The 19,912-nt window shown below is 32.5% G+C and overlaps 1 protein-coding gene across 1 annotated transcript; it reads right to left on the bottom strand.

The window, feature by feature from the left end:
• Nucleotides 1-147: 147 nt before the first annotated feature.
• On the bottom strand, nucleotides 148-18,846 carry LOC140811904 (cellulose synthase-like protein G3). The gene is given in 8 exon segments (XM_073170026.1): nucleotides 148-465; nucleotides 467-595; nucleotides 597-776; nucleotides 1,009-1,356; nucleotides 3,045-3,488; nucleotides 4,878-5,003; nucleotides 5,771-5,911; nucleotides 18,166-18,846. Coding segments are annotated over 8 exon segments (2,196 nt in total). The 5' UTR covers nucleotides 18,754-18,846; the 3' UTR covers nucleotides 148-225.
• Between the last annotated feature and the right edge of the window lie 1,066 nt (nucleotides 18,847-19,912).

Raw genomic sequence — 19,912 nt, forward strand, 5'->3', positions numbered from 1 at the left:
GAAATTATATTTATCTAAATCTTTATCAATCTGAGATGATTACTTTATCAATCTGAGATGATAATGAAATATTTAGTAATTCGAGAATTCGAAAAAGTAATATAAGATATGGTAGTTTAATATAGGTTACAAATTTATTAATATATGTTTTATGACAATTTTTATTGATTTAAAACGGGGTACAACAGAAAATTTCACAGAGCTAAAAATATTACAGATCCAAATTTACAACTTAGCTACAACCGAAAATGCCACAAAAACAACCGACGCAAGAAAAATAGCAGCAACTGTAATCTTGATAGGCATTCTCCCTTCATCATTTCTCAAGAACATAGCCTCATAAATTGGCAAGCAAATCAAAACTCCAAAACTCGTAACCAAAACTTGCCCGAGAAATTCGTCGATTTTCCTTAAACTCGCTATGCGAAGAACCCCATAAATAAACGCTACTAAATTCAAGATCGCATGCACTTGAAAATGGCACAAACAAAGGAGAGGCAACCCCATATTCAATTTTCCCTTCATCATACCTTTTTCTTTGTCCATCGCCATTTACTTTGCTAGTGACACCAAAATCTCTTGTTCCAATGCCTAAACTGATTGCTTATGTATTCCAACGTACCAAATACGTCGGATGAAAGCGCCCTAGTTAGTCCCATTCTTTGATCATTCAACCACCTTAGGAGAGTGCTTTTTGTAGAGATGAACTCCAGGCAATCTTGCCCGAAGGATCCGACAAACAGGAAAACGTACAAGAAAAACCATGGATCTGAAACCTGAGACGTATCGATACATATTATACTATGGATCAATAGAGTATTTCACACAAGTGAGATCTCTATATATCTTACTATTTGATTAAAAAATATGCATGTATCCGATTGCTAGCTAGTAGCTACGAAAAGGAGCCTTTTTTTTTTAAATTTTCGAAACCGAAGAGCTCGTACAAAACGCGACCAGAATCCAAACATATATACTAATTTGACAGAACATCTGCTTTGGACGTACCTTAGGGAAGATGGAGATATTGTTGAGCAAAGTGAGTTGAGGGAGGAAAGCATAGATGGTGATAGGAAATGACATCATGGGCCCAAAAGCATAGTAACAGTAACAATGGGTCATTAGTGGGCCCAAAAATCTTGTACCAAATGTTAATGGGCTATATTTGGAAAAGGCCACCTCAAATAGGCCCACGGCCCATCTCTTTTGCTGGGTTATCATATCATTAAGAGAGATGGGGTTATCCGCTAAAAAAGCAGGCCTCTCTGGATTACAAAATATGGACCTCCATCCCTCGCAGTGTAGCCTGTAGCCGGTGTAAAAGTCCTCCACCAATGAGCCGTATCTGAATCCTATCTGTCCATATAGAATCAATTTTTGTTTCTAAATTTTTCTCACTTCAAGTCGGAATTTATTATAAAATTGGGAAATAGAGTCAATCGATATATGTCAATACTCCTGGTATTTATTCCTCTATACTATTTTGGATAAAACACGAATGATATGTAACATTCAATACTATTTCTCCTTTGATTTCAGTTAAAATCAAATTATAGACGTTTAAATCTGAATGTTGAAATTCTTCTATAAAAGGCCTTCTAAAGTTTCAAAAAACACTCTACACTTTGCGACCTGCTAAATCTGTTATCTGATATTTTCAAACTTTGTTGATATTTACAAACACAATCATAAAGTTATATCCGATCTATTTTTAGGATCATCTGTGCTGAAATTTTTACTCGTAATTGTATCACACATCTCTATTGTTTCTAGTACGAGTCCTGTAAATGACAAAAATAGTCTTTTTGTGCAGATTTAATTGAGTCGTGTAAAGCTGATACTAAGAGTTCAGATTAGGAAGTGATAGTCCTTTTGAAGTTTGTAGTCGTAATTTTTGTAATTATCAAAGTATTTCAATGAAAACATTCTGAAAATAGAAGAAAGAGAGATATAGAAAGAATTTGCCCTTCAAACTTCCTTAAACTATATTTTGTGTCATTTATTTTCAGTTGCAATTTTCATTTCAGATAAGCGTTTGATTCAATAAGTTCGATTGAACTTTTTCCGCTCTAATTTTACAAGTTATATATTGAACCTAGTAGATCAAGATTTGATCTTGACTATTTAAACCAGTTGAGATCCCTTTATCTCCATGAAGAAGAATAATTTGTGAAGTATTTATTCACTCATCTCTAAACATATATGCTAACCCTAATAATATATCTTGGGTTTGTGTCATTAAATTTTGATTGGGTGAATTTGGGAAAATTCGATGCTGCCCGTGCAGGCACTGCCTGCACGGGCAGATCCAATTTTCTGGCCCATTTTATTTTATTTTTTTTAAAAAATTCCACCCCCCATGATTGAATCTTGACCCTTGATTGGGTGTGGGGCAGTGATCGACTCTACCGTGAATTTGATATATAAAAAAATTTAGAAGATAATCATAATAAAATATTAAAATAAGAACCTAAAAAGTAAATTGAAAATACCTAGTTTTATTACACAAAAACTTTTGTGAGATGGTCTCACGAATCAATTTTGTTAGACAGGTTTCTTATTTCGATCCTCATAAAAAAATATTAATTCTTAAGCAAAAACATATTACTTATTATGGTAAATATGAGCAAAGTTGATCTGTCTATGGATCTGTGAGCATGTCTTACAAGAGACCTATTATTTATATTATACATTATTTTTATTACCAAACCGTTTCTTAGAGTTTTTAAGTTGTTTTAAAGAGTAAACATGTTCAAACACCTACTTTTATTGCGATTCGATGATGGATTTCATTTAAACGGACATATTTTATTTGGGAAAAGTTTTTGAGGTATCGATTTTAAATTACACTGGTCTTGAGTATATTTAAAATTCAGCACAGTTATTATTATAATTTTATAGTTTGATATCGAGTAGATTTAAAAATTCACTTAAATTTTGTTTATCATAAAAAAATTTGAAATCCACAGTATAAAAAAAAACCCATCAATTCAAACAAAACCTTGAAGCTATCTCGGAAGGGGGAGAAGAGGGCGTGGGCGTACCTTTGAACCCCAATTGGTTCCATTCTCGTGACTACGACCTGCCACACGGTGCGCCAGCTCCAAAATGTGTGGAGAATTGATCCTCTCTCTCCGTATATAGTCTGGGCCCAATTCAGCCATTTCAGGCTCGATAAAAGATGACGGACCTCCGTGAAAAGCCCGTCGACTGAAAAAGGTGCCCGTCCCGAAGTAATCCGGGCCTAAAAGGCCATTCAAACCCACAGGGTTTATATGAAACATCCGTCTTAACTCGGACCCGTAAATATCGGCATTGTTAATCCCATCGAGCCGAAGCGGGAATTGGACATACCCGAGTCTGGACTTAATTGAATGGTCCATGAAGAAACATAACATGGTTTGGGGTGTTGTCGGGTCATTGGAGATCATGTCGCAATCCAAGGTCAAAAGGATTGGGGCATTTGTCATGATTGCTGACACTCGAAGCTTCAAATAAAAAACCATACGAATAAGCAAGTAATTAAGGAAATTTATGATAGTTAATGAAATCCCCACAAATTTTAATTTTAAAATAAACTCTTTATTTTTAATGGTAGGACTATATGTACATACATGTCTTCTTCAATTCAAATTTTAATTTTAAAATAAACTCTTTATTTTTTAATGGTAGGACTATATGTACATACATGTCTTCTTCAATTTTAAACATGGACTATATATATTTTGTCAATAAGAAGGTCATGAAAGGAAAACTAAAGAGAAGTCAAAAAATAAAAATTGATCGTAATCAAATATTTAACTAACCCAAAATTATTTAAAATTTACACACATATGCCAAAAATTTAGGATTTTTTTAAACATGTAAGCAACAAAGTACTTTTATTCCTTGAAAAAGTATAGAGAAGACAAGAGGGTGATATTTTTTCATGATGAGCAGATACATGAGCTATCATATCTATATTAGATATAAAGGTTGAAGTGTTTAATGATTCGACTTTGTCACGCAAATTATTAATGATCATCATCATCACGGACGGACCTAAGCGATCATCATCAGGGACGGGCCAAGGTTGTAGCTCAGCCTAATTTTTTTTTTTTATAAGGAGTTATATAGATTCGAGCCAATTCAATTTTTTTTTTTATAAATATATATAAAGATTTAAGCATAGTCTAATTTTTTTAAAAAGATATCACAATACAAATTACTCATAAGTTAATATCTAGAATACTTATTTAACTTTCACAGTGAATAAATGTAGATTTTCGATATTTCAAAAGGGGTTTGATGCAAATAACTCATAAAAGTGATAGATTTAGTTTATCAATTCTTTTATTTAATAGAATTTAATTTTGAAAGTACATTTAAAATATATTAAAATAGTTTGAAAATATAAATTTTGAATCTAAGTGAAACTTTTCTTATATTACGCGGGTTACATATTAATTTAAATAATATATAAATTTTGAAAAATGATATTGATTAAACTTTTTTTTTCGAAAATTAACTCTCCTATTTCGAATACGCTGGAACAATAGTTTTTTTTAAAAAAAATATATATCATATTAATATCTCATATTTGATATTACATATATATAAATTAATTTATTATATTAAGTTCAAGCACACCTCAACTTTAATTTTTAGACCCGTCCCTGATCATCATGATTCATATACGTAATCGTCATTATTTACACATGTATCATGTGTGCGTAATTCGTTAGTGTTTTGGGAAAAAAAAAAATCGTTAGTGTTTATTAAAGACCTTCAGCGGTGAATTATTTTCTATTTTTTCAAAGTGAAATTTTTCTCTAAATATACCTTTTTTTTTTTTTAACTACGGGTGTTATTTTTGAAGCTGTAAATTAAATATTTACCAAAACATTAAGGGCTCCAGCCTTGAAATGATGTGGGACTGCCCTATTTTTCTGTCTTGAAACATAAATGAGATTTGGCATGGAACTGCCTGCCAAGTCTTTATCATCACCACTCTCTGACACAACCTACATAATTTATAACCAATTAAACACTGTGATTCATGATTTAAAAATTATTTTGAATAGTTAATTATCATATCTTAAAAAAAATGTTAATTTAGAAACTTATAAATAAAGTGTTCAGATAAAAACAACAGCTTAAATATGTTTTATTATTCCCATAAAAAAGATGACCAAAATGATTCTATAAACATAATTCAAATTAATATATTAACAAAATTTATAATCTTCCATTGAATTTTTGAGGGGCTAAAATTAAAATAACATCTTTAACACAGTAGGCAACGCTAATTTCACCAACTCAAAAGTTTAATAATCATAAAGTTCCCAAAAAAACTATCGCCCATACATTATAAAAAGAGTAAATTTGTGAAAATTCTTCAACACATCTTTAAATTAAAACAAAAACTTGTGTGACACGGTCTCACGGGTCATATTTTGCAAGATGGATATATTATGTGTCATCCATGAAAAAAAATTACTTTTTATGATAAAAGTATCACTTTTTATTGTGAATATCGGTAGGGTTGACCCGTCTCACAGATAAAGATTCGTGAAACCGTCTCACAAGAGACCTACTCTTAAATCAAAGATGTGGAGAGGGATTTTTCACAAATTTACCCTTTTAAAAACTCTGCCACATTTACCTTACGACATTTTGTCTCATTTTTAAAAACACGAGGTCTAAAATAGTGTTAATTTTAAATAAAGCGGTTTTGTTTTCGATTTTTTTATTAGAAGTGTTGACGCAATTTAATAAATTTGAACTTTACCTGAACAACTGTGGGATGATCTTTAGTTGTAAATCCTTGGGTCCATTTTCCAAAAGCTTCACCACTAATTTTGTGTTCATCCTCAACAAATCCTCTTTCCACGACTTTTTCTACTCTGCTTTTCATATCCTCATACATCATCTGCATTATAATAAACGTAAATATATATTTTGCACAAATTATTGAAAAATATTTTATTAAACCCAAATTTTAAATGTTTTTCGAAAAGAAAGAGATACAATCCCATTTTATTTTTAGACAAGAAGCGAAAATAAAAGCTCGAAGATTATATTTTTTCGAACTTTTGAAGCACTTTTCAGACAGATCCTTTCAAAATTTTTTCTCACATTTTCTTTAATACTTGTAATTAATTTATTCATTATTTTGAGAATAATTTTATAAGTCATATGATAATCAATATATTTTATATTTGTTTTGCAATTGCTAAATTTTCAGAACAGTTTAATAAATTGTAATTAAGTTATGCATTATTTTATGAACAATTGTACAAGTAATACTGAGGCCGACAAAAAACTCGAAAATATGAGTTTTCGGAATTTTTTTCGTCCCGATCAATGTCGAGAGATGGATGGAGAAACTAACATCTACCCGATGGGATTTTCAACCCGATTATTTTTAAATTATTTTTAAAAATAAAAATATTATAATATTAATAACTTATTGAGTTGGAACATTGTAATTTTTTAAAAAAATTGGGTAGATGCTTGACGAACGAATTTACTAGAGATTAGCTCATAGATGACGATTTTAAGGCTTAAATTAAATGATTAACTAATTCATCCAAAATAAAAAACTCACATGCATAAATATCATAATTCAAATAAAATTATACAAAATAAAAGATATTTAATAATTAATTTTCGGGATATCCTGTCTCTACCCAAAAAAATCCATAATTTAGATAGAATTTCAAAACAATTTAATAAATTTTCTGAGATTTATTGTTGGGGAAGTTATTGAAAAATCTCCAATCAAAAAATTTCTTTGGTTTCACTCCCTACCCACAAAATTGTGGTACTATGTAATACAAAATATGGTAAACTTCATGTGGAAATGTGGTACTAAAAAAGTACCTAGGGACTGAACACAAAAAAAAAATGGCGGCTGGGGACTGAACCCAAATTTCCCGTTTATTGTTCTTCTGTGTAGAGACTTGTGGAGGGAAAAAAAGAGAAAAATATAAAACAAAATTAAATTTAAAAATGGGTAATTTGGGTAAAACCTACGTGAAAAATATATATATATTGTTGTGAAAAAGTAAAAATTTATGGTAAAAAGTAAAAATCTCAAATTCTCAAATTTTACCAAACTACACACTTTATAATATTTTTCTCTCTACTAAATTGTGATTTTCTTCACAAATGAGAGATCTATTTATAGAGTTTCATTACACATAATCCAAAAAATAAAATACATCATTACCTACATCATCACACACAAATTTCTAATTTTAAAACTCTTATTTTCAACATTCAAATATTCAACTATTACTTTTCAATATTCAAATCATTTATTTTCAACACTCCCCCTTGTGATGATGATCATGATATGATGATGTCTTCATTACGTGTTTTGTATTGCCTCGTTAAAAACCTTACTTGGAAAAACCCATTGGGATAAAAACCATAGTAAGGGAAAAAGAGTGCAGTCACGTAAACTCCCCCTGATGTTGACATGAACAATTCTTCACAAATTTCGTAGATTGCACATCCCAATATTATATATGTGTTTTCTGAATATTGACGTAGGAAGTGCATTTGTGAAGAGATCTGATGAGTTTTCACTTGATTGAATGTGACGAACATCAATACATTTATTCTTCTCAAGCTCCTTGGTGAATGCGAAGAACTTAGGAGGAATATGTTTAGTTCTGTCGCTTTTTATGTATCCTTCTTTCATTTGAGCAACACATGCAGCATTATCTTCATATAGTATCATAGGCTTCTCATCGAATGATAATCCGCATGAAATTTGGATATGTTGGGTCATTGATTTTAACCACACACATTCACGACTTGCTTCATGTAGTGCAATAATCTCGGCATGATTTGATGAAGTTGTTACGAGCGTTTGTTTCTGTGAACGCCAAGATATTGCAGTGCCTCCACGAGTAAATACATATCCAGTTTGGGAACGTGCCTTGTGTGGATCAGATAAGTATCCAGCATCAGCATAACCAATTATACTTGGATTAGCATCTTTTGAATACAAAAGTCCCAAGTCTGTCGTTCCTCGTAGATAACGGAATATATGTTTAATTCCGTTCCAGTGTCTCTTTGTTGGATATGTGCTAAATCTTGCCAACAGATTCACGGCAAAAGATATATCAGGCCTTGTACAATTTGTAAGGTACATAAGGGCACCGATGGCACTTAGATATGGTACTTCTGGACCAAGAATATCTTCATCATCTTCACATGGACGGAATGGATCATTTTCTATGTTTAATGATCTAACAACCATTGGAGTACTTAAAGTATTTGCTTTATCCATATTAAAACGTTTAAGGATCTTTTCTGTATAATTTGTCTGGTGAACAAACATTTCACATTCTTTTTGTTCAATTTGTAAACCCAGACAATACTTGGTTTTTCCAAGATCCTTCATTTCAAATTCTTCCTTCAAGTATGACACAACTTCTTGAATTTCCTTATTCGTTCCAATGATGTTTAAATCATCAACATATACAGCAATAATTACGCATCCGGATGTTGTTTTCTTAATGAAAACACAAGGGCATATTGAATTATTTACATATCATTTTTTCATCAAGTGATCACTTAGTCGATTATACCACATTCGACCTGATTTCTTTAACCCATATAATGATCTTTGTAATTTCACAGAATAACATTCCCTGGGTTTTGAACTTTGTGCTTTAGACGTCTTAAATCTTTCAGGGATTTTCATATATATATTACTATCAAGTGATCCATATATGTAAGCTGTAACAACATCCATAAGACGCATTTCTAAATTTTCAGATACCGCCAAGCTAATCAAATACCGAAACGTAATTGCATCCATCACAGGAGAATACGTTTCTTCATAATCAATTCCAGGCCTTTGATAAAAACCTTGTGCAACAAGTCGAGCTTTATATCTTACTATTTCATTTTTCTCATTTCGCTTTCGAATAAAAACTCATTTGTATCCAACAGGTTTTACACCTTCAGGTGTAAGGACTATAGGTCCAAAAACATTACGTTTATTTAGCGAATCTAATTCAACCTGGATGGCATCTTTCCATTTTATCCAATCCTGCCGATTTTTACATTCACCAAAAGATTTTGGTTCATGATCTTCGTTATCATTTATGATGTCGATTGCCACATTATAAGAAAATATATCATCAATTTCATCTATATCTTTTCGGTTCCATATTTTTCCGGTATTAATGTAATTGATAGAGATTTCATGATTATCGTCAGTTTGTGGTTCTGACAGAACATTTTCATCATCATGTGTTTCTTCAGGAACACCATTCTCTATTTTGTGATCATCATGTGTTTATTCAGATACATCATCCTTTATTTTGTGATCATCGTGTTTCTCTATGAATTTTCTTTTTCGAGGATTTTTATCCTTGGAACCGACTGGCCTTCCACGCTTCAGGCTTTTAATGACATCATAAGTATCTTCCATTTGTTTCTTTGGAATTTCAATTCGAGCTGGGGCATTTGCAGCATATATATATGATTTAATTACCCCTTTTGTGTCTGCAAATGCATCTGGTATTTGATTTGCTATTCTTTGCAAGTGTACAATTTGTTGTACATCTTTTTCACATTGTTTTGTTCTTGGATCCAGATGTAACAATGATGATACATACCATGTAATTTCCTTTTCGGTATGTTTCTGTTCTCTCCCTAACATTGGGAAGATTTCCTCATGAAAATGACAATCAGCAAAACGTGCTGTGAACACGTCGCCTGTCTGAGGTTCAAGATATCGAATGATTGATGGACTATCATAACCGATATAAATTCCAACATTTCTTTGAGGTCCCATTTTCTTTCGTTGTGGTGGTGCAATAGGCACATACACCATACATCCAAAAATTCTCAGATGAGAAATGTCTGGTTCTTTACCAAATGCCAGCTGTAATGGAGAGTATTTATGATATGCACTTGGTCTGATGCGAATTAATGAAGCAGCATGTAAAATTGCATGTCCCCATATAGAAATAGGAAACTTTGTTTACATAATCATTGGTCTAGCAATCATTTGTAGACGTTTAATCAATGATTCAGCCAATCCATTCTGTGTATGTACATGATCAACAGGATGCTCAACAATGATTCCCACAGACATACAATAATCATTGAAAGTCTGGGAAGTAAATTCACCAGCATTATCAAGTCTAATTTTCTTGATTGTATAATCGGGAAACTGATTCCTCAATTTTATTATTTGAGCAAGTAATCTTGCAAATGCAACATTTCGAGTTGACAATAAACATACATGTGACCATCTGCTGGAGGCATCAATCAATACCATAAAGTATCTGAATGGTCCACATGGTGGATGGATTGGTCGACAAATATCACCCTGAATACGTTCAAGAAACATTGGTGATTCAGTTTGGATTTTGACTGGTGATGGTCTTATAATAAGTTTTCCAAGAGAACATGCTTTACATTGAAACTTATTATTCTGAAAGATCTTCTGGTCTTTCAGTAGATGACCATGTGTATTTTCTATAATTCTTCGCATCATTATTGAACCAGGATGTCCCAATCGATCATGCCAATTGGTTAATATCGAAGAATTATCAACTACCATGTTTGATTCAATGGGACTTATATGTGTATAATGCAATCCAGTAGGGAGCATTGGCAGTTTTTCAATCACATATTTCTTTCCTGATTTATATGTGATAAGACACATATATTTCTCATTCCCTTCATTCATTGTTTGAGTATCATACCCATGAGAATATATATCATTAAAACTCAACAAATTTCTTTTCGATTGTGGTGAATATAAAGCATTATCGATCAAAAATTTTGTACCATTAGGTAACAAAAATTGTGCTTTACCACATCCTTTAATCAAGTCTACAGGACCTGATATTGTATTCACCGTTGTTTTTGTTGGTTTTAGTTCCAAGAAATATCTTTTATCTCGGAGGATAGTGTGCGTTGTACCACTATCGGGTATGTATAGGGTATGCAAACTTTAGCATATCATTTTCTATATTTGAACTTCAAAAAAATATGCAATGAAATAAATTACTGGCAATATATATTTAAATATAACACATATCATAATTATACAATAAAACATTATTCTATGAATAAATGAAAAATAAATTATTGTACATTTATATTCTACCATTATATTGTTCATTTTCAGAGAAATCGTTGAGAAAATCTGCAGCATCAATATTTTTCATTTCTATCCCACCAACATATTGATCATTTCCAGAGAAATCATTCATAAAATCACCAGCATCAAAATGAGTTGAATCACTCAAACGGTCACTGCGTTCAGTGAAGTTGGTCTCCTTTTCTTTCCCCTTTAATGATTCTTTATAAAGTTTACAAAGGTGCTCAGGGGCTCGACAAACTTTGGACCAATGTCATGGAGTACCACATCTGTAACAAGAACTTTCATATCTTTTTGAGTGATTCTCATTAACACTTGTACTCTCATGATGCCTTTTCAGTGGATGGTTTGGGACGCTCTTTTGAGATTAGTTATAAAAATAACTATCTCTATTATTTTCAAAACCACGGCCGCGTCCACGACCACGACCACGACCACGTCCACGTCCACGTCTACGTCCACGACCTCGACCAAAACCTTGTCTCTGAAATTGATTTTGGTTTCCAGGTTTAAATTCATTTTTACTTACAGCATTTACTTCTGGAAATGCTGTTGATCCAGTGGGTCGAGACTGATGATTTCTCATTAATAGCTCGTTGTTTTTTTCCGCCACAAGAAGACAGGCGATGAGTTCAGAATATCTCGCGAATCCACGTACTCTATATTGTTGCTGTAGAGTAATATTTGATGCATGAAACGTGGAAAATGTTTTTTCAAGCATCTCAGATTCTGTGACCTCATGTCCACAAAATTTTAATTGCGAGATTATTCTATAAATCGCCGAATTGTAATCACTGACTTTTTTAAAGTCTTGGAATCTCAATGTATTCCATTCATCCCGGGAAGTATAACTTCTCTTATATGTTCGAATCTTTCTTTTAATCCCTTCCACAAAGCCATGAGATTTTTTTCAGTCAGATATTCACATTTCAATCCATCGTCGAGATTTCGACGCAAAAATATCATGGCTCTTGCCTTTTCTTGTGACGTGCATAAGCCATTTTCTTTAATGGTCTCGCTCAGACCCAATGACTCAAGATGCATTTCTACATCTAGAGTCCATGACATATAATTCTTTCCCGTGATGTCGAGCGCAACAAATTCGAGCTTTGTTAAATTTGACATGGTGGTACTAAAAAAAATTACGATGCATTTTATTAGTTAATAAATATTGCAATACAAAATAACGGATAAACAACAAGTACAAGTATTTTTAAAAATAAAGAAAACGCACGAGGAGGATATTCTCCGATAAATACAAGACTCGTGAATATGATAACCAAAATAATTAAAAATATCCTTGAGAAGCCATCTTCTTTTTTCTTCGAAAAAACATTTTCCACGTTTCATGCATCAAATATTACTCTACAGCAACAATATAGAGTACGTGGATTCGCGAGATATTCTGAACTCATCGCCTGTCTTCTTGTGGCGGAAAAAAACAACGAGCTATTAATGAGAAATCATCAGTCTCGACCCACTGGATCAACAGCATTTCCAGAAGTAAATGCTGTAAGTAAAAATAAATTTAAACCTGGAAACCAAAATCAATTTCAGAGACAAGGTTTTGGTCGAGGTCGTGGACGTAGACGTGGACGTGGACGTGGTCGTGGTCGTGGTCGTAGACGCGGCCGTGGTTTTGAAAATAATAGAGATAGTTATTTTTATAACTAATCTCAAAAGAGCGTCCCAAACCATCCACTGAAAAGGCATCATGAGAATACAAGTGTTAATGAGAATCACTCAAAAAGATATGAAAGTTCTTGTTACAGATGTGGTACTCCAGGACATTGGTCCAAAGTTTGTCGAGCCCCTGAGCACCTTTGTAAACTTTATAAAGAATCATTAAAGGGGAAAGAAAAGGAGACCAACTTCACTGAACGCAGTGACCGTTTGAGTGATTCAACTCATTTTGATGCTGGTGATTTTATGAATGATTTCTCTGGAAATGATCAATATGTTGGTGGGATAGAAATGAACAATATTGATGCTGCAGATTTTCTCAACGATTTCTCTGAAAATGAACAATATAATGGTAGAATATAAATGTACAATAATTTATTTTTCATTTATTCATAGAATAATGTTTTATTGTATAATTATGATATGTGTTATATTTAAATATATATTGCCAGTAATTTATTTCATTGCATATTTTTTTGAAGTTCAAATATAGAAAATGATATGCTAAAGTTTGCATACCCTATACATACCCTGATAGTGGTACAACGCACACTATCCTCCGAGATAAAAGATATTTCTTGGAACTAAAACCAACAAAAACAACGGTGAATACAATATCAGGTCCTGTAGACTTGATTAAAGGATGTGGTAAAGCACAATTTTTGTTACCTAATGGTACAAAATTTTGATCGATGATGCTTTATATTCACCACAATCGAAAAGAAATTTGTTGAGTTTTAATGATATATATTCTCATGGGTATGATACTCAAACAATGAATGAAGGGAATGAGAAATATATGTGTCTTATCACATATAAATCAGGAAAGAAATATGTGATTGAAAAACTCCCAATGCTCCCTACTGGATTGCATTATACACATATAAGTCCCATTGAATCAAACATGGTAGTTGATAATTCTTCGATATTAACCAATTGGCATGATCGATTGGGACATCCTGGTTCAACAATGATGCGAAGAATTATAGAAAATACACATGGTCATCCACTGAAAGACCAGAAGATCTTTCACAATAATAAGTTTCAATGTAAAGCATGTTCTCTTGGAAAACTTATTATAAGACCATCACCAGTCAAAATCCAAACTGAATCACCAATGTTTCTTGAACGTATTCAGGGTGATATTTGTCGGACCAATCCATCCATCATGTGGACCATTCAGATACTTTATGGTATTGATTGATGCCTTCAGCAGATGGTCACATGTATGTTTATTGTCAACTCGAAATGTTGCATTTGCAAGATTACTTGCTCAAATAATAAAATTGAGGAATCAGTTTCCCGATTATACAATCAAGAAAATTAGACTTGATAATGCTGGTGAATTTACTTCCCAGACTTTCAATGATTATTGTATGTCTATGGGAATCACTGTTGAGCATCATGTTGCTCATGTACATACACAGAATGGATTGGCTGAATCATTGATTAAACGTCTACAAATGATTGCTAGACCAATGATTATGAAAACAAAGCTCCCTATTTCTATATGGGGACATGCAATTTTACATGCTGCTTCATTAATTCGCATCAGACTAAGTGCATATCATAAATACTCTCCATTACAGCTTGCATTTGGTAAAGAACCAGACATTTCTCATCTGAGAATTTTTGGATGTATGGTGTATGTGCCTATTGCACCACCACAACGAAAGAAAATGAGACCTCAAAGAAATGTTGGAATTTATATCGGTTATGATAGTCCATCAATCATTCGATATCTTGAACCTCAGACAGGCGACGTGTTCACAGCACGTTTTGCTGATTGTCATTTTCATGAGGAAATCTTCCCAATGTTAGGGAGAGAACAGAAACATACCGAAAAGGAAATTACATGGTATGTATCATCATTGTTACATCTGGATCCAAGAACAAAACAATGTGAAAAATATGTACAACAAATTGTACACTTGCAAAGAATAGCAAATCAAATACCAGATGCATTTGCAGACACAAAAGGGGTAATTAAATCATATATATATGCTGCAAATGCCCCAGCTCGAATTGAAATTCCAAAGAAACAAATGGAAGATACTTATGATGTCATTAAACGCCTGAAGCGTGGAAGGCCAGTCGGTTCCAAGGATAAAAATCCTCGAAAAAGAAAATTCATAGAGAAACACGATGATCACAAAATAAAGAATGATGTTTCTGAATAAACACATGATGATCACAAAATAGAGAATGGTGTTCCTGAAGAAACACATGATGATGAAAATGTTCTGTCAGAACCACAAACTGACGAGAATCGTGAAATCTCTATCAATTACATTAATACCGGAAAAATATGGAACCGAAAAGATATAGATGAAATTGATGATATATTTTCTTATAATGTGGCAATCGACATCATAAATGATAACGAAGATCATGAACCAAAATCTTTTGGTGAATGTAAAAATCGGCAGGATTGGATAAAATAAAAAGATGCCATCCAGGTTGAATTAGATTCGCTAAATAAACGTAATGTTTTTGGACCTATAGTCCTTACACCTGAAGGTGTAAAACCTGTTGGATACAAATGAGTTTTTATTCGAAAGCGAAATGAGAAAAATGAAATAGTAAGATATAAAGCTCGACTTGTTGCACAAGGTTTTTATCAAAGGCCTGGAATTGATTATGAAGAAACGTATTCTCCTGTGATGGATGCAATTACGTTTCGGTATTTGATTAGCTTGGCGGTATCTGAAAATTTAGAAATGCGTCTTATGGATGTTGTTACAGCTTACATATATGGATCACTTGATAGTAATATATATATGAAAATCCCTGAAAGATTTAAGATGTCTGAAGCACAAAGTTCAAAACCCAGGGAATGTTATTCTGTGAAATTACAAAGATCATTATATGGGTTAAAGAAATCAAGTCGAATGTGGTATAATCGACTAAGTGATCACTTGATGAAAAAAGGATATGTAAATAATTCAATATGCCCTTGTGTTTTCATTAAGAAAACAACATCCGGATGCGTAATTATTGCTGTATATGTTGATGATTTAAACATCATTGGAACGAATAAGGAAATTCAAGAAGTTGTGTCATACTTGAAGGAAGAATTTGAAATGAAGGATCTTGGAAAAACCAAGTATTGTCTGGGTTTACAAATTGAACAAAAAGAATGTGAAATGTTTGTTCACCAGACAAATTATACAGAAAAGATCTTTAAACGTTTTAATATGGATAAAGCAAATACTTTAAGTACTCCAATGGTTGTTAGATCATTAAACATAGAAAATGATCCATTCCGTCCATGTGAAGATGATGAAGATATTCTTGGTCCAGAAGTACCATATCTAAGTGTCATCGGTGCCCTTATGTACCTTACAAATTGTACAAGGCCTGATATATCTTTTGCCGTGAATCTGTTGGCAAGATTTAGCACATATCCAACAAAGAGACACTGGAACGGAATTAAACATATATTCCGTTATCTACGAGGAACGACAGACTTGGGACTTTTGTATTCAAAAGATGCTAATCCAAGTATAATTGGTTATGCTGATGTTGGATACTTATCTGATCCACACAAGGCACGTTCCCAAACTGGATATGTATTTACTCGTGGAGGCACTGCACTATCTTGGCGTTCACAGAAACAAACGCTCGTAACAACTTCATCAAATCATGCCGAGATTATTGCACTACATGAAGCAAGTCGTGAATGTGTGTGGTTAAAATCAATGACCCAACATATCCAAATTTCATGCGGATTATCATTCGATGAGAAGCCTATGATACTATATGAAGATAATGCTGCATGTGTTGCTCAAATGAAAGAAGGATACATAAAAAGCGACAGAACTAAACATATTCCTCCTAAGTTCTTCGCATTCACCAAGGAGCTTGAGAAGAATAAATGTATTGATGTTCGTCACATTCAATCAAGTGAAAACTCATCAGATCTCTTCACAAATGCACTTCCTACGTCAATATTCAGAAAGCACATATATAATATTGGGATGCGCAATCTACGAAATTTGTGAAGAATTGTTCATGTCAACATCAGGGGGAGTTTACGTGACTGCACTCTTTTTCCCTTACTATGGTTTTTATCCCAATGGGTTTTTCCAAGTAAGGTTTTTAACGAGACAGTACAAAACACGTAATGAAGACATCATCATATCATGATCATCATCACAAGGGGGAGTGTTGAAAATAAATAATTTGAATATTGAAAAGTAATAGTTGAATATTTGAATGTTGAAAATAAGAGTTGTAAAATTAGAAATTTGTGTGTGATGATGTAGGTAATGATGTATTTTATTTTTTGGATTATGTGTAATGAAACTCTATAAATAGATCTTTCATTTGTGAAGAAAATCACAATTGAGTAGAGAGAAAAATATTATAAAGTGTGTAGTTTGGTAAATTTTGAGAATTTGAGATTTTTACTTTTTACCATTAATTTTTATTTTTCACAACAATATATATATATATATATATACCAAGACGCGTGCAAAACCAATCACCATCACATGGATGAGTATGCATTTAAGAACAGAGAGGCTAATAAGTCAATAAAAATTATATAGTGGTAAACGATAAGACAAGGAGTGTATTTGTATTTCGTCCTATTATAATATATAATATCTATTATTATTATTATTATTATTATTATCTTGTTTATTTTTTTATACATCATTAAAATGAGATTATATAATATCTATTATTATTATTATTATTATTATTATTATTATTATTATCTTGTTTATTTTTTTATACATCATTAAAATGAGATTACAAATATAATTTTGATATATGTCTTCACATTTAATAAATATATATCACTTCAATAACAGATATAAAAAATAACAATATATCAAATTATATATTTTTCATAATCAAGAATACAAATTTTGTTCCATTTTATCTTCAATAATAAATATTTTCAAAGAATCGTACTTTTGATTATGAAAAATTTAAATATATCTCCACTAAAATATTCGTACAAGAGTAGGTCTCTTGTGAGACGTTCTTACTTAGATTTTTATCTGTGAGACAGATTATACCTATCAATATTCACAATAAAAATTAATATTCTTAGCATAAAAAATAATATTTTTCATGGATAACCAAATAAAAGATGTGTGTCACAAAAAACGACTCGTGAAATCGTCTCACAAGTTTTTGCTTTTGTTATAGAGAGATATTTTGTTTTTTTTAATATGAGTCAATTATTTAATTAATAAAATAATTTTTTCTAATTTTTCTATTTGAAAAAGTTATTTTTTTATTTAAATAATTGATCAAAGTTATTTTATAAATTTTTCACATAAAAACTAATAATTAAAATTGAAAAACATTGTAATAAGAGTGAAAATGGTAATGACAGTTGTTACCTGAATGTTCCGAGTATCAGAATGGGAAGCACAAGTCTTGGCAAAAAAAGCATCGGGGGACCTCTCCATGATCTTATTCTCCTTACAGAACGGCAACCACGCCTTGGCGAATCTAGCCGCCTCCATCAGAGCGAAGAGCGTAAGCTGCGATCCCCCGTCATCCGACACGTAGATCGAGAGCTTCTCCGCCGGGTAATCGTACGCCATCACCGACAAGGCGGTCGCCGCCACCGTCATCGGCGGCTCCTTGTACGGGTCCGCCGTGCATATGAATATGTCGAGCGCCGGAAACTCCTCCGTGGTGAAGACTTTTGCTAGATTCTCGGGGAAGGGGGTTTTTATGACTGGATTCATTCGAAAACACTGTGAATTCAGCCATGTGAAGGTTAGAATGAGATCGGAAACTAGAATCGGAAGGGATATGAAGAAGGTCTGTAGATTAAAAGGCGAGTGGATTAGGGTTTTTGCGTGGTGGTAGAACAGGGTTAGGATGGCAAAGGAGTAAATAAGTGCAAAAGCGCGATTGAAAAACCGGCGGGGGAGGAGCTGGGATGAGTTCAGTGGGTGCTTTGAGGTTGTACCTTCCATTGTTTAGGTTGTACCACAAGGTGGTGTTGGAGCTGTTACGAGGGAAGGTAGTTACTTATATACCTCGTCGATTGTGTACCTGTACGAGCTCATACGAATTTAATCTCATGGTCAAATTAAACTTTATTTTTACTCTCTACATTTAAAAATTTTGTTTCCACTCTCTAAACTATTGAAAAAGACAAAAATATTCTTATATATGTTAATTAAAATGATTATTTTTATTGAGCCGAAAATGGTATCAAAGTTTAGGTACAAATTATTTCAAACAATACAAATTTATTATTATAGTGTAATTAAATGTTTGAGGAGGAAAATTTTATCAAATAACATAAATATGAATCCAGGTTCGATATTAATTATTTGTAGGATTTATTCCAAAACTTTAGAATATCTGAAACATGAAGATTTAACTAAGGTTATATATCAAAAACAAAGAGAAACTTATCATAGTTCTAAGGTAAACTTATGATTCAAAAAATAGTACCGGATTCCTCTAAACTTTCCGGAAATCTTAAAGAAATTCAAAAGACGATACAGAATTATGACAATATGCTATATTATGTGCCACAAAATATGGAGAAAATACTTGAAAACCAAGAAGAAATTCTTGAAATATTAAAGTGTATTCAAACAAGAATTCAAAACCTAAAACATCAACCAAGTTCCAGTAAAAATACTTTAGAAGGAAGGTTACTATTATCCTTTGGTATTGAACTCTTATTACACCAAAAAAAGAAAACCAAAGTGATGTCAAAACCTTTAACTCAAGAAGAAAAAATGATCATTCTAATCAAAACAGTCTCAGAAAAGAAAGATTTGATGACAAAGCTAGAAATAATTGGTGTCAAAGATCTCCAAGACTTTGCAGAATCTTTTGCAAATATCAAGGTTGTAGATCTAAAGATGAACACAACTGGGGGTGAACCACTCACCATAACATGGTCATCTGGACCACCAAGAGAAAGTGTAGGATCTCATAACATAAATACGAGAGAATTCCAACCAGACTTTCATACCCGTGGAGAATCATAACTAACGGGGACAAGGTTAAGGAGAAATCAAATTCCTTTGAATCAATCACCCTATGGAAAATATGTTTTAGAACCTAAACATCCTTACGTCCTTATGCTTGACCTAGATGTATTAGATTTCAAAA

Source organism: Primulina eburnea, chromosome 14 (assembly GCF_022965805.1).
Source record: "Primulina eburnea isolate SZY01 chromosome 14, ASM2296580v1, whole genome shotgun sequence".
In the NCBI taxonomy this organism is placed as follows: Eukaryota; Viridiplantae; Streptophyta; class Magnoliopsida; order Lamiales; family Gesneriaceae; genus Primulina; species Primulina eburnea.